The 15658-nt window shown below is 43.4% G+C and overlaps 3 protein-coding genes across 3 annotated transcripts; 1 reads left to right on the top strand and 2 right to left on the bottom strand.

The window, feature by feature from the left end:
* Positions 1–7800: 7800 nt before the first annotated feature.
* Positions 7801–8698, bottom strand: C8R40DRAFT_1056457 (uncharacterized protein; the record flags this gene model as incomplete). Its single annotated transcript, XM_046225084.1, has 4 exons — positions 7801–7970; positions 8115–8222; positions 8248–8411; positions 8514–8698. The coding sequence occupies 4 exons, from the start codon at positions 8696–8698 to the stop codon at positions 7801–7803; spliced, it is 627 nt and encodes a 208-aa protein (XP_046081691.1).
* A 1435-nt stretch (positions 8699–10133) lies between these two features.
* Positions 10134–10971, bottom strand: C8R40DRAFT_1073118 (uncharacterized protein; the record flags this gene model as incomplete). Its single annotated transcript, XM_046226520.1, has 3 exons — positions 10134–10400; positions 10451–10570; positions 10681–10971. The coding sequence occupies 3 exons, from the start codon at positions 10969–10971 to the stop codon at positions 10134–10136; spliced, it is 678 nt and encodes a 225-aa protein (XP_046081690.1).
* Positions 10972–12391: 1420 nt separating this feature from the next.
* C8R40DRAFT_1056460 (E1-E2 ATPase-domain-containing protein) lies at positions 12392–15546 on the top strand (the record flags this gene model as incomplete). Its single annotated transcript, XM_046225085.1, has 4 exons — positions 12392–12592; positions 12647–12766; positions 12827–14959; positions 15016–15546. 4 exons carry the CDS (start codon positions 12392–12394, stop codon positions 15544–15546), a joined length of 2985 nt encoding a protein of 994 aa, XP_046081689.1.
* Between the last annotated feature and the right edge of the window lie 112 nt (positions 15547–15658).

Below are 15658 nucleotides of genomic sequence, written 5' to 3'. Positions count from 1 at the left end.
GATAAGCGTGAGCGAGGTTCAAGATCAACGGCAACAGGTAGTGGTCTTTCTTGATGATACAATTGAGACCACAGAAGTCCACACAAAGCCAAAGTTTCCTATCCTTCTTAAAAACAAAGAGTACCGGAGCACTGTGAGGTGAGGAAGATGGGGTAATGGCACCAGTAGCCAGCTGTTTGTCAATAAAGTCTTTGGGGGCAATGAGCTGCTTTTCAGCCTTTTCAGACAAGGAATAAATACAACCAAGAGGTGGCAAAGCGCCTTCTTCCAAGTCAATTTTCAGATTGTAGGGTTTATGTTCAGGTAATGAATCTGCAGCAATCTTGTTGAAGACATCTGCAAACTCAGCATACTCTTCTGGAATAGAGTGATGTAATGGAGGGACAGTAGGAGTGGTGGAGGAGCAGTTGGCAGCGTGGGCCATGACCTCAGAGTGGATAGCATAAAGAAGAATGGGCTCCATACCAGCATCCTTGCAAGCCCTATTAAGGACTGCAGCACTGACAAGTGCAATGTCGACCTCGGGAGTTTCTATGAACCTGATCAACACAGCTCTTGTTTTGTACTGGGGAACAAGAGCTGTGGACTAGTTTTCCAAATACCTCTTCCACAACAATTGGTGTTGTGGCAAGGGTTTTTTCAACTTCAGCAGCATGACCCTTTGATTCTCAGGCCTTTCATTTGTTACAGTCAGCAATCTGATGCTTACCACTGCAGAAGAGACAAAGGTTGTTCTTCATCCTTTTTCTCTTTCAGAGGGAAGAACTTTCCCATTGGCACTGAGATGGTTGAACGCAGGGCGCTGACTGGCGGATTGGCCAGAGTTTGAGGAATTTTGAGGTTTACCAAAATTGTTGGGTTTACCTCCATTGAAGGGTTTGGGCTTTGGCATAAACAGTGCTGAAGAGCCCAATGGCTAAGAGTTGTTCTGCTGGTTAGTAGAACCAGCCTTGAAGTCCAAGGAACCCTTCTTCAGGTTCCCAGCAATAAAAGGCTTACCAGTCTCACATTTCTTGGTTTCTTTGCATTTCCAATATTGATTGTCAATGCAAAGGACTTCTTGACAATAATCAGTGAGTGTTGCCAGTTCGGGGAGATGCACCATTTCATCCTTAATGCATTCTGCCAAACCTCATCCATAAGCCTATTTCAGGGCAGCAGAATCCCAGTTGGTGCTGGCAGCCAGAATGTTGAACTGGATGTTCTTGGTTTCCTTCATTTTGAGATTACCAAGGGAATCCTTGGCCTTACCTTGCACATCATAAATGTTGAAATTACCCTGTAGCTCCTCTACAAGGGCATTAAATTAGGATGTCCAGGTAGGCAGAGAATCAAGATCCGGATCAAGGATGTTGGGTACAAACCATTCCTTGACTGTACCACTGAGGTAGGAAAGAGTGTAATTCACCTTTTGCTGATCGGTGAAGTACTTAGGACAGTTATTGAAGACTAGGGCGAGGTTGACAAAGAAGGCTCTGAGCTTTTGGGGGTCCGAACTGTCAAATACCTCCAGCTCTTTCACCTTCCTCTTAGATTCAGAGCTGTCAAAAGGTCAGTTGAGAGCAGCTAAGATGGTACTGAGGGTTCCGATAAAACCCTTGAAGCCAGAGAGGAGTTCCAACATAGCACATTGCTCATTGGGGATTTCAGGAGAGATGGGAGTATGAGGTCCACTAGGACCACCAGGACCGCCAGGACCACTTGGGCCACCCAGTTCACCTTGTTTTTGTGTGAAAGAGAAATAAAGGAATCAAATGGGCACTCCAACCAACCAATCTAATACACAATATGTGAGTTCACTGCTATCAAATTTATTTAATAGCAAGGGGTAGCATTGTCAAAGGTTCTGCAAAAGCTTTTGAGAAAGCAAAAGCTTCAATCAATTAATTGAAATTGTTTTAAGGATCCAATATCTTCCTTTGATTAAGGTAGGTTCAGCATGATTTGTGCTTTAGTTGTATTGATATGGGTATATCAAGATTTTGGGGGTTTGAATCAAAGTAAATTAAAACTGGAACACACAGACCTCTACAGAGGGCTAGAACTATGTGCTGGCACAACCACACAGCGTGATTTGCCCTTAAGACCAATGGCTGAGCCTAAGTTAGAAGAATACCCAACAACTGGACATAACTTCTTGCAGTCACAAGAAGCAGAACACAACACTCCTATACTCACAAATTAGCACTGCAATTTTGTCCCAAAATCACTTGTATTCCAGATACATCTGATCACCATTTATACATACAGGAGATAGAATTGCACAATACAATTGATTTAATAGAATAAAACATTCAGAACCACAAGGAAACTTCTATAATAAGTTATGCATCATTTAATTTGAAGCTATTTGTTCTCATTTGTTTCATATTGGTTCCAAGATTCTAGTATACCTCAGTGTAAGGTCCAATAAGGATACCCTTGGTATACCAATACTACCACAAGTTGGTTAGTTTACCTATCCTTGATACTACCTTCAGATAAAAGTCTACCTGTTTGTCAAGCAGGATTATACCAGACCCAGACTACATCCAAAGAATGACTGTTCATGTATGACATAGGGTCCCTTCAACTATTAGACTGATTCAGTATTGACTTTGACTGTCAATCCGGGTCTTAATTATAGTCCTTTTGATACAAAACTATGCATGAAAGTGTCACAATTCACTGCATAGATGTCTAGCCAAAAATTTAGGCATGTCAGCAGTAAACAGCTGGAGTCGTCATCCAGTTTGTTGTCATGAATGTTGTTGTTGGCACCCGGGTTGTTGGGGTCGACAGGATTATCTTGATCATCATGACCACCAGTGTCCAGATCAAAGTGAGGGAGCAGGTCATGACATTGAGGTTGTTTTCCAGTATGACAAGCTATATCTTGGAGGATGGGAGATTCAATTTGAGTGATGGAGTGGCCCCAAGTTGGGGCAACCACAGGGGGCTGTCCACAACAAGGGGTCAAGACTTGAACAGGTTGTCTATCACCTGTGTACAGAGTACTTTACTCAAATTGTCCTTCTTCTGTAGCTTCAGAAAGAGTCAACATAGTAGGAACTGTAACCGGACCAAAACCGCAATTACGGCAACATGGTTGTGTGAGGCTCCGGCACAGAAGGCCTGCTCTGGTCTTACCCAGACTGTGCCTAAGTGAATGCAGTAGCTGCCTAGGCCGTATGAGGAGGTATGAGATAGTGCCAATACTGTCGAGCATACTGTAGTGATAGAACACTTTCTACATACATTACACAGTGCCTCATCACTCCTAGTTATCACTGTAGTGACTTACTTGGTGTACAAAGTACTTACAGATTTCATTTCTTAGTTTTACAAGTCGTAACTTAGCTATTTCTTTAGTGTTGCTGTAGTTAGTTAGCTTTCATAGTTGCATACAATTGTAGACACCTATCACGCCTCATGCATTTTAGGTACATACAAGACCAAACAAACTTGTATTCCTACTACAGTTGAAAGATACAAATCAATACCCACTCTATATTGACTCTGGTCATTGTTACTGTGTTTATTGGAGTACTGTGCAACTATAAGGCTTGTAGTCCAACCTACTAGTCTTGTATTGAGGCATTGACATTCTCTGCACTGAGCTGGGTGGCATACTGCTTGGGTTAGCTGAAGGGTGCTCCAGTGTGTTTCAACTTCGACAAGTGCAGTCTCCTTCAACAGATACTGGTGCCTAACCAGAGGTAGTTGTGGAGCTTGGGTAGATCTAATAGAGGGTCCTAGAGGTGTAGAATGTAACACGTAACCACCGCTTTGATGTGGAGGGGAGGTGTAGCCAATATGAGTGGGGTTTTGTGGGGAGCTTAGGAAGCAATGAAGCGGAATTGGGAACCTAATGGGAGGTTCCAAAGGATGAAGAACGAATTGTAGAGCCTCGACATAGATGGTGAGTCAAAGGAGAGGCGTAGACAATACGAGGATTGACAGAAAGAGGCAAGAGAGGAGAAATAGAGTTGAGGTGAGACAGAGATAAAGGAAACAGATAATGAGAAAATATATGACAGTTGAGATGTGTCAGGCCCTGATGTCATGTGGCTACTGAAGTGACAGGTAATATGTATTGTGAAGATCGTAAGGATGGTGCATAGAATATCAGAAACATGTTTAAGTGATGAACTGGAGCTCTGGAAAGGAAAGGGAAAGGTCCAGAGAATCAAGGCATGACAGGTTGACCAATAGTAGAAATGGATTCGGAGAAAGGGGCAAATGATTGAGCTGTGGTGAAGAAAGTGTTTTCTTTGGAGTTTGCTCTAGATTAAGCTCGAGTTCTCGGAGGCATAAAAAATGATATGTTAGTATGATGTTAACAGATTGAGTTTAATTATACTGTTAAGATCATGTACACCAGAAAGCCATTCCAAGGGCTGTTCGGTGTCTAAGGGCAAAGGGTCAGTAGTGAAGTTATTAACAGCACCACCATTATGCCGCTAGTCCCTGGAAATTGAGAGTAGAGAGGAGGTAACTAGAAGCAGCCAAGTTGGAGTGGCGGTAATGCCAACAATGAGGAGCAAATCAAAGAATGTAGAGAGTCCTCAAGGTAAGGCTCCTTAAGACTTCAGAGAAAGAGAAAGTGACAGTCTAAGATGATAATTCAACTGAGGAACTACAATATAGTACAGGAGTACTTATACCTACAAATTGGTGCATTGGAGTGGAGCACCAATCTAACTACTAGGAGTTATATGTATGGTGCCTTCAGGGAAGAGCATAAAACAATAAGGAAGAGACTAAGTACGAAGGGAATGTGTAGTGAGAAACAACAATAAAGAAGAGATTACAATAAATGGTGGATCTTGGAATACTGAGCAGCGAAGTGGGGCACTGAGGCATGGGTTTAACACCATGACTGAGGACTGGAATGACCTAATAGGAGTTTGAGGACATTAAGGAAGACCCTTGAGAAGGTCCCTAGGACAATAACTGAAGTAAGATGGTGTGAGCTGGGAACCTGGGAATGTTAATACAAATGCAGATTGTGAGTTATTGGAACCCGGAACATCAATATTAGTAGATTGAGCTGTCAACAAATGAGTTATAGGAGTAGGAGCTCCTAAAGCAAAGTGGGAAGCCCAGAAGATAGTCCCGGGATGAGAGGGGTCAATGTCAGTGTTCTTGAGTTGTGAGGTCGCACCAGAGAAGCAATATGAGGGTGACCCAGTGGGGAGCTTCAATGTTGCTTGTAAGTAAGGTCCAGGTACTTGGTGAACAAATAGGAAGCTTTGGGGAGGTATTGGGGAGGTTGGCTCACCAAAACAGTGGATATTTGGGGAGCTCTAGGATTGGTCAAGGGAGGTTGGGTACTCACTCATGATGCTTAGATGTGAAGTAAAAGTGTGTATTGAGGTCATAGAGATGAGAGACTGAGATAGAGAGACAGATAGTAAAGAAACAGAAAGTAAAGGAAATCTGTATGGTTAGCAGGTACAAAGGGACAGGGATTGGACCTATGTAAAGGGTGTGTGATCAAGATATACCAAGCTGGGGCTTGGGATGCTATGAAGCTACTTAAATAGGTACAAAGAAGTTAACGAGGGAGCAATAAAGAGTGGTCAAGTAAGGAGTCTCTCAATTGGGATCTGGTTACAGATGGGGATACTGGTGGCATTGTTCCAAGGAAAGGTTCCAAGAGTTTAGTCTGTTATGTCATGTCTCATCCCGGGTAGGACCATGAGCGGAGGGCAAAGGGGAGGTACATGAGTATAATAGAGCTGTATCTTAACAGAAGGCAGTAGTAGCAGGATGTGGGGAGGTCTGTCATGCCATGCTTGATGTGGGGCAGGGCATAACAGTGTGACTGGCCTCCAATGCTATCCCACTATTTCTCTTATCTGTGCCTTGTGCTTGTTTCTCATTCCTCATCATGCCTAGGTTCTGTGCTACTCATCTTTAGCTCATTGCTACATGTGCCAATCTGAATCTACATCATTCAGACCATATTTGCCAAGCTGAAAGATAAGTCCATGTCAGTTATAAGCAATGTCATATAGATTTAGCTTACCTTAACTCTTTGAAACATCTAATTTATGCCCGGGTCAGTTATAAGTAGCATAGCATAGCTCACCTCAACTCTTTGAAATGCCTGATTTATGCTCCTCTGCAATCTCTGTACATTTCTGGAATGTCAGCTAAGCATGAGATCATAGTTTGAAAATGTATGGTACTTACCTTGACAATATCTAGATCTTTCTTCTTCTTATCCCAAATGTGCTTGTATCTGTCAATAGTCAGGTTCAAAGAATCTCCTCAGTATTCTTTGAGATAAATATTGACTTCGGACCTGCCTGTGCATTATCTGACTTGTTCACTTTACCTAGTTATTCTGCTCAATCACTCTGCTGCCATCATTGCCTCTTTGTGACAGGGTCTAAAATGATCTAGGATAATATCCAAGTTGATAGAAATCAACACATGAGATTGTGACCCACTGCACTGCATGCATGGCTTAAACTCAGCTGGTTTTTTAAGGTATTATATGTGGGCACCCTTTGGGTGCCAACCAGTAGCTTGTAAACAGAGATGCACAGTGGCATCACAGGGTATTCCAGCTATGTCCAAGATAATCAACTGCTAGACCCGCATTGCACAATGAGAGAAAGAATCATTTATATATAGTGAAATCTCACATAAGCAAGAAATGGCATATGGATGAGTCTTCCATAAATTACAGCCTTGTAATTTAAGTCAATAATTAAACTTAAGAACTACTGTAGCTGTAAAAAAAGTATGTATTCGGACTACTCAGCATATTATAATGGAATGTGAAGTGGTTTACTGAGAGCTGTACATTGAGCATTCTTCAGGCAAGAAAATAAGACAATAGAATAATAAGAACAGAATGGGGAAAGGTAAGTGAAAAAAAACAATGAGACCAGAGAAGTATTCTCTGAATCCTGAGGCTTGGTATGAGTTGTCTCAGCCAGCGCCTGATATACACTCAAGGTAGATAAATAATTCCATAAGTTATTTTGAGAAGGATAAAAAAAACTATGAATGAAATAAATATATATATCAAAGGAAAGTGAAAATTTCCATCTTTTGTCAATGCATGAGAAGAAAATACAAGCAAGAGCCTTCCCTATGCCCTGGAGTCTACACAACCACCAGCTCCAACACATGACATGTGACATGACATTAAATCATATCATAATCAACTGCAAGTTGCCTTTCAAGCTCATTGGACCTTTCATGTTCTGCTCTAATAGCCTCCATTTTTACTTCCTCTTCTTCTTCCTGTTCTGGCTCATTGAAAGACCCCCCATCCAATGGAGCACCAATATTGCCCAACATCCGGTTGGAAGCAAAGTTCAGGGAAGACACATTGGTCTTTTGCCCTTGGGATATTGTGGTGTTTCCAGGTTCAGAATATGTGCGCAAATTGAGCATTAGGCGGCTGATGAGAAGGTTGGGTAATCTGGGAAATAAGTCAGAAGAAATATAATTACCAATGAGAGTATGATTCACATATCAAAGAATGGATTAGCAAAGTTGAGAAAATTCTGTTGTGAATGGAGAGTGTGATTTCCAATGATCTAACATTTGATACAATGACATACATTAAGGTTCTCTGACTTTAATGATACCTTGAAGAATTTTATAAATATAATGCTCTCAAAAACTTCAAAAAATATATAAAAACTGACCGCATTAAAGATAGTTTCACTAATAGCAACCAAAAGTGTAAGTCTTGAATTTTACAATATCAGTTTTCCAAACCTGTATTGCTTAGCTTCAATAATGGAATAAAACTTACAGGAAATAGACAGTCCCTATCAGAAATCTTGAGCATTATTCACAAAACAATGATACACAACAATTACCATCGCGGATAATTATTTGTGTTATACTAGATTGATTGAGCCTTTGCATTTCCACTGAATGTTTCACAGTTCTTATAGCAGTTAGAACAAAGATGAAAATGTCATATCCTAATGCTGAAAATGGAATAGCCAGCTCTACTAGAAAAATCAAATATCAGAATATTGTTGCATAGCTATGGTTAGTTCATACTTCTAGAAAATGCAAAATTAAATATTTGCAAAAGACCTGATCAACAGGAGCTTACTGATTGTATTGATTTAAATGATTGACTGATAGTGCACACCTGGCAATGTTTTGAAATGGAGATTCAATGGTTGAAACACCAACTCCTAGTAGTGTACTCTTTGCATAAAATGTGTCAATGGATGATGAAATACAAACAGCTAATCCTTGCTAGCTCAGTGATAATGACACTTACCCATATATCAAGTGCAAATCTTGAAATGATGAATGCAGAGGCTATCCCAAAAATTGCTTTATTTTCACTGTATATTGCATAAACCCTCAAAGCAAAAAGAACTATAACCAGGTGAGTGGAGATCATTGAGGTAAGACTGACAGCACACCATTGGTTGCAACTAATGCTATAGGTGTAGAAATTGAATATATCATATTTAATACATAGCACCTTTTGTTATATTAGTACCAGAAGAACCGGTAATACAAAGATCACAGCTTACTGGTCATCAGTTCCATTTCCAGGAAAGTTCAATACTGCTTGTATCATAATAGACAAGAGCAACATGTATCTGTTCACCAGGAACAATACTGAGATTCCGGTTATTTTTCTTCTCCATATTGAGCTATATTCTCTATGCCATGTCTGAATGTGGTCTGCAACACATAGTGCTAAAACAAATGTCATCAAAGGCATAGTTGGAACAGAAGATAGATTGCTCACTGGTAACAGCAGCCTGTGCATAATTAGTCAACACCCTTGTTTGAAAGAATAAATTTGAAATAAAACAGACACAATTTATGAGTAAAAATTATCAATGAATATTATGAAATTCATGTACCAAGGTTCAATCTGTGAACTGACATCATCCATTATGGCAATCTTTGAAAAATCCAAATAGTTGATCCACAGTGGTAGAAATGGGAGTAGTTCCTAGTGTGACCTGATCTGTATGTGCGGTATTGGTGAATGTGGCAGAAGAATGATTGTGGTGTCTAATCTCCAAATGTCCTGCTTTTATAAGTGTGGATTAACAACAGTTAACTGAGGTTAGATTAAATCAGCAGTTGCATGAGTACTTCAACAGAATCACAACTGCAACTGAGTTCCAAGTTCAAGGATTCTCAATCTCAAATAAGATGTAGGCCCCCGATCAACAAAACATGACTGTTGCAGCCAATACTAACAAATCCTGGCCAGAAGTCCCAGCACTTTCAGAGGACATAAGACACATGGCAAGTGCCATACAGAGTTCCCAGCAGCCGAAATTTTTCCACTTTAAGAAGATAAGTTTTTATCTTCTTACTTGGGAATGCTAAAAATGCTGTGAATATAAAATGACAGAAAACAGGTTTTGCTGATGCACCTGACTACCAGGAGTTGCTATAGATGCTGCTGCAAGTTGAGACTCCTTCTCAGTTTCAGAGATGATGAGTTGTGTCCTAAATTTCACAGTCAGCTACAATGATCAGGTTTAAAATAGAGATGAATTATCTTGATTTGCCTCAACTATTGGCTATGCTCTCCTCGACATCTGTTAAATTCCTTAAACATGAACATTTCATGTAAGTTTTGCATAAGTGATAGAAACTTGTACAATTTATTAAACCCTTAGGCTTCAGAAGCTTTGCTTGTTTAATTCTTTCCAAAGCCATGCTTGCATTCTCATCTCCTTGCCTTTGCCTAGTGGTACAACCACTCCCAATTGACCGCAGTTTCCCTATGCGGCAATGGTGATCTGTTTCAGTTGATCCAAGTTTGATGCTATGCAAATGCTACACCTGCGCAAATCAATAGCAATGTTCTCCCTGATGTTCCGCAGTGCAACTGGGTGAGGCTGAATCAAATTTTCGGGTTGAGTCACAGACTGTCTACTTCATATGCTCATGAAAGGTATTGTTTGTTTACACCTGAGAATGCATACTGTTTACAACCAAGGAATACTAGAAGCACTGACAGGAGAATGGCACAAAGGAATGGCAAATGGCAGACAATTCCAGTGGCAGGCTGGAAACAAGACAACAGGTGAATGAAAGAAACAATTGAAGAAGTTCAGGCTGAATGTGCTGGAAAAGTAAGTGAAGCATGACTTACACATAGCTTAATTCTTTTTCCCGGCATCCTAATTAGTAGCACTCGACGGATTACCGGGTTTCACTGATGGGGCTCCAGGAGTGCCATGACCAGCTGTGAACCCACTCAACACATTGCTTACACTTGTTTTCAAGCCATTCCCCAACTTTTTTCGTAGTGAAGTTGGTTGAGTGGGGTCACTTGCTAAAGAGCTGTCAAGAGCTGAGGGCGTCTTAGGAATCAGAGGCTCTTCATCCTCTTCAATTGGGGTGCGAGCCCCGATGTTGATTCCTAGCGTAACTTCCTCTTCATCGGACTGAAAAAATTATCATTGAGGGTCAATGACAGTGCTTTACAGTGGCCTACCTTAATATCAGATCCACTGGGGTCTAGGTGTTTCGGTATCATCGCATCCATCACATGGTGTTCTTCATGAGCTGGAAATAGAATGGGGACCGGGACCGGGATAAGAGCGAGGTCAAGCTTCTGTTCATTGTAAGCAAGAGGATGGTGGTGATGAGGAGGAGGAAGAAGAAGAAAGTGAAATGACAAAGAGATCAGAGAAATCTTTTGTAAAAAAGTTGCGAAGAACATACATTCTCCTCATCCTCTTCTTCATCTTCGAACTTGTCGTTCACGTCGTCAACGAAAACATCGACAGCTTCAGAACGCCGGTAATTAGGAACAGACCCAGAAGGAACTACGAGGCCAGAGGTAAAGGCTGGTGCGATACCAATGCCACTCGTAGTAGCAGTAGCAATAGCAGCCAATGTAGAACTGGTAGGAGCAGAACTGGATGAAGACGAGGAAATAGGAAAGGCTAGGACGGAGGAAGCACTTCCGGCAATAGCGAAGAGCGCAGTGTACACGGTACGAGAGTGGACCATTTTCGTCTGAAAGGTAATAGTGTTTTTTTCCAAAGGGGGTTGGTGTGACTAAAAGCAGGAAGTAGTAGTGATGCTTATGCGCAAAGTTGTGAGGACACAAAGAGACCAGCTCTGGGGAAACTAAAGCGAAGCAGTGTACTTTTATATATCTCCTACCTGGTGGTGCCTGCTGATGCATACCTGATACGCGGCGTGAGGATGCAACCGTCGGAGACGAGGACTAGAAGTATATACAGGATGATTATCGCGTGGAATAAGCTAGGCGACAAAGTTATAGAATCTTTATTTCTTCCAAGTACCTCGAGCAGCTTCATTGGGCTCTTGAAGGGCTTATAGTGGATACCAGTGGATGCCAGACTATCATCGAACAGGAACTAGTAAGTACCCAGTTGATGGGTACACGTATGGGGTCAATCCGACTTCAGGAGCTCGTGCCACAATCATTACGCGAAGCACTCAACTTTACTCAGCTTTTGGACGCCTTCGGACTGCTTTGGAACACATTGACCGGGTATTGAGCTGTATTGAGTCGTATACAGTGCCTCGGATGGGTGATGAAAGATAATGAATAAAACTCCTTTTGATATCGTTTTGAACATCTGTCAAGTTGTCGAATATTGGAAGTTCAGAGAGCTGCCGGTTCTATGTACATACCTGCTCCTGCTTGTTCCGACTCGTCAAGAGAAGGTTCAGTAATCCGAATGGTTCCTCCGCCGCGTCAGAAGGGTATAAGAGGGCATAAGCTGGTATAAGTCATTGAACAGACGCCATGCCGATGATAACTGCGCAGATATTGCTGCGTATATTGAAAGCTGGATCCCACGTGCAGGGCTGTCGAGGCAATTGTGCAGTGGCGCAACTGTGCGTCCATCGCTAGCTCGTTGTTGAAAAACCGTACAGTGCAATAATGGCCGTAGGTTTTCGGAGGCAGGCATTGACAATGACGCTTCGGGGTAGAATCGGGCAGAAGGGAAAAGTAGAGTCATTTCCTCCAGCTGGCTGGTTCCTCCTCTGTTTATATCCCAGGCTTAACCATGGCTACGTTCTGCTACGCTTTGGAGATATCTCCCATGGATACATGTTATTTCTGCTCCGACGATTCGCTTGAGAAAAAACTAGTGTGAAACGAAGGGAATCAAAATTAGCTAATTGGTCTTTGTGTTATAAAACACTTTTGCCTGAGTAATCCCCACTTACGGATCTTTTCGTGACATCGCCTTCCCACTCTTCTCATTGGACTCACTCAGCAGTCACTGTCAGCGCAGGGCGCCTTTAAGCCATAGCTAATTCTAGACCTGTACCTTTATCACATACTTTCTCCTGCTTCCCCCAAATTCTTTCTTCCTGCTCTCTGTGCGTCTCGGGCCAGACCAAATTATCCCATATTGTCAATATCCCTCTCATCTAATCCCGTTAAACAATGTCCAAATTACTCAAAGAAATATGGGTCCGAACACCGTTGAGCTCCACCTTCCGCTCGTCGTCTAGCGGCGTAGAGCTTCCCGTGGAATCTTCGGAGCCTCTTATGAAGGGCATGGACAAGGAAATGGCTCTCGACGAGCCTGTTTCGGAGAAATGTGAGCTCAGGATAGAAGGAATGACTTGTGGGTCCTGTGTTGAGGTGCGTATTATCGGTCATGTTTTACACTAGCCTTGGGTTCTCAAGTGTTTGAAGGCTATTGAAGGCATGCTTCGACCACAGGCTGGCATTCATTCCATAAAGGTTGCATTATTAGCAGAACGAGGAGTTATAGAATTCGATCCAAAGCATTGGAATGTAGAGAAGATTGTCGAAGTGAGTTTCTTCTGATTGTCTACAGTGAACGCAATCGTCGTCCCTTATCGACTCCTACAGGAAATATCTGATATTGGTTTCGATGCCACGGCAATGCCACCATCACGGGAAGACGAAGTCACTCTCCGCATCTATGGCATGACTTGTGCGTCCTGCACCACTACCGTCGAAAGCGGATTGGTTTCTGTCCCCGGGATCCTTTCAGTTTCTATATCCCTAGTATCCGAAACATGCCAAATCGCCTTCGACCGTGGAATCATTGGTCCGAGGGAGATGATTTCTCATATTGAAGACATGGGTTTCGATGCAATGATTTCAGACGAAAACAACGCCACCCAACTCCAATCGCTTACACGGACAAAGGAAATCATGGAATGGCGTAGTCGACTTATCTGGAGTCTGATGTTCGCTGTACCAGTGTTCCTCCTCACCATGATCATCCCCAGAATTCCCGGTCTGAAGTTATTCCATCAAATTCATATCTATAATGGGGTGTATTTAAGTGACGTGCTCGTTATGCTTATCACAACTCCTGCGCAGTTCTGGGTGGGAGCCAAGTTTTATCGCGCCGCGTACAAGTCGTTGAAGCACGGAACGGCCACTATGGATGTATTGGTGATGCTAGGCACCTCGTCAGCATACTTTTACTCCCTCGCCGTCTTGGGATGTGCTGCTTTCAACCCAACGCCTGACTTCCGGCCCATGCTTTTCTTCGATACCAGTACTATGTTGATTATGTTCGTTTCAATGGGTCGGTACCTCGAGAACAAGGCAAAAGGCCGTACTAGTGCGGCGCTAACTGATCTCGTGGCCCTTGCTCCCTCTATGGCTACCATTTACACCGACGCCGAATGCACACAGGAGAAGAAAATCGCCACCGAACTCGTCGAGGTCGGGGATACAGTTAAACTCGTACCTGGCGATAAAATCCCGGCCGATGGCAATGTCATCCGAGGTTCCTCCAGTGTCGACGAAAGTGCTATCACCGGTGAAGCTGTTCCTGTCCTGAAACAAGTCGGGGATACAGTCATTGGCGGAACAGTCAATGGCCTCGGGACGTTTGATATGGTTGTCACCAGAGCCGGGAAAGACACTGCCTTAGCGCAAATTGTGAAACTTGTAGAAGATGCCCAGACGTCGAAAGCGCCGATTCAAGCTTTCGCGGATAAGGTTGCTGGGTATTTTGTTCCGACGGTTATATCGTTGGGAGTGATTACTTTCATTGCGTGGGTGGCTATTTCGGGTTTGTCGAGCGAGGATAGTCTCCCGGCGATGTTCCACCGACATGGTTCGAGCAAGCTCGCGGTGTGTCTTCAGATGTGTATCAGCGTCATTGTCGTCGCTTGTCCGTGTGCTTTGGGTCTCAGTACACCCACCGCTATCATGGTCGGCACCGGTATGGGCGCAAAGAATGGTATCTTGATTAAGGGTGGAAGAGCCCTTGAAGCAAGCAAGAACGTTAAGCGGGTCGTCATGGACAAGACCGGTACCGTTACCGTTGGAAAGCTCAGTGTCGTGGGTTTATGTTGGGTGCCAGCAGATGGTGCTGAGAACACCGAGCTGTATGGTGGTGATCCCGACTTGAACGGCCTATGCGCGGACGGGGTTACGACTCGCAAATCAATCATTGCTATGGTCTCTGCCACCGAAGCTCGTTCGGAACATCCCTTGGCCAAGGCGATTGCTGTATATGGTAAAGATCTGTTGAAGGAAGATGGATCCGAGCCCGATGTTGACATCGAGTCGTTCGAGAGCGTCACTGGCGCTGGTGTTAAGGCACTCATCACTTGCAGTGGCCAAAAATACGTTATACTCATTGGAAACACGGCTTTCATCACCCAATCCTCCAACGGCTCTCTTAATTCCTCCCTAGCGGCGTTCGAAACCCAGGAAACCAACCTCGGCCGAACTATCATTTATGTTTCTATCCAGAAAGGCAATGCACGCCCACAGCCGCTGTTGTCTGTCTCGTTAGCAGATTCGCCCAAGCCTTCGAGTAAGCATGCTATTCGGGCATTGCAAAATATGGGTATTGAGGTGAATATGATGACTGGGGATGGAAAAGCTACAGCTATCGCGATCGCGAAGCAAGTTGGTATACGCCCGGAGAACGTTTGGTCTACGATGACGCCAAAGGGTAAAGCGACGATGATCACTGAGCTTATAGAGAAACATGGAGATGGTGTTGCGATGGTGAGTAACTCTTTTCTTATTTTCTCATGATTTCGTCCATTCAATTCTCTATGTAGGTTGGAGATGGTATCAACGATTCTCCTGCTCTTGTCGCAGCTACTGTCGGAATTGCCCTTTCCTCCGGGACTTCTGTTGCCATTGAAGCGGCCGACATCGTCCTCATGCGCTCTGATCTCCTCGACGTTGTTGCAGCTCTTCACCTATCTCGATCCATCTTCGCAGTCATCAAGCGAAATCTCGTATGGGCATGTATATACAACATTCTCGGTATCCCTCTCGCCATGGGTATATTCCTCCCCATTGGCCTGTACATGCACCCTATGATGGCTGGCGCTGCTATGGCATTTTCGAGCGTTTCGGTTGTGACTAGCTCGTTGACGTTGAAGTGGTGGCGAAGGCCGGCGGATAGTGTAATGCCTGAGGATTCGGCAGATAGTGGGGTTGCCTGGACTGGGCTGTTCTTTGATAGTGCAAGATCCGCTGTTGGAGATGCCTGGGGGAGTGTTAGAGGCTTGGTTAGTGGAAGACAGACAGACTACGGCTATAGCCAGCTTCCTGTTGAGATGAGCAGTCATTCTGCGGTTTAAAGGCGATATATCGTATCCGAGTCGGACCATGATAGTATTCTCATTGGAGCCTCTCTTTGCACTTCCGCTTGCTCTTGATATAGTTATTATCTAAACACTCATCTTGATTTCG

Source organism: Lentinula edodes, assembly GCF_021015755.1.
Source record: "Lentinula edodes strain Le(Bin) 0899 ss11 chromosome Unknown C8R40scaffold_43, whole genome shotgun sequence".
Taxonomy (NCBI): Eukaryota; Fungi; Basidiomycota; class Agaricomycetes; order Agaricales; family Omphalotaceae; genus Lentinula; species Lentinula edodes.
The sequence above is the reverse complement of the archived record's forward strand: the minus strand, read 5'-3'. Positions and strand labels throughout refer to the sequence as shown.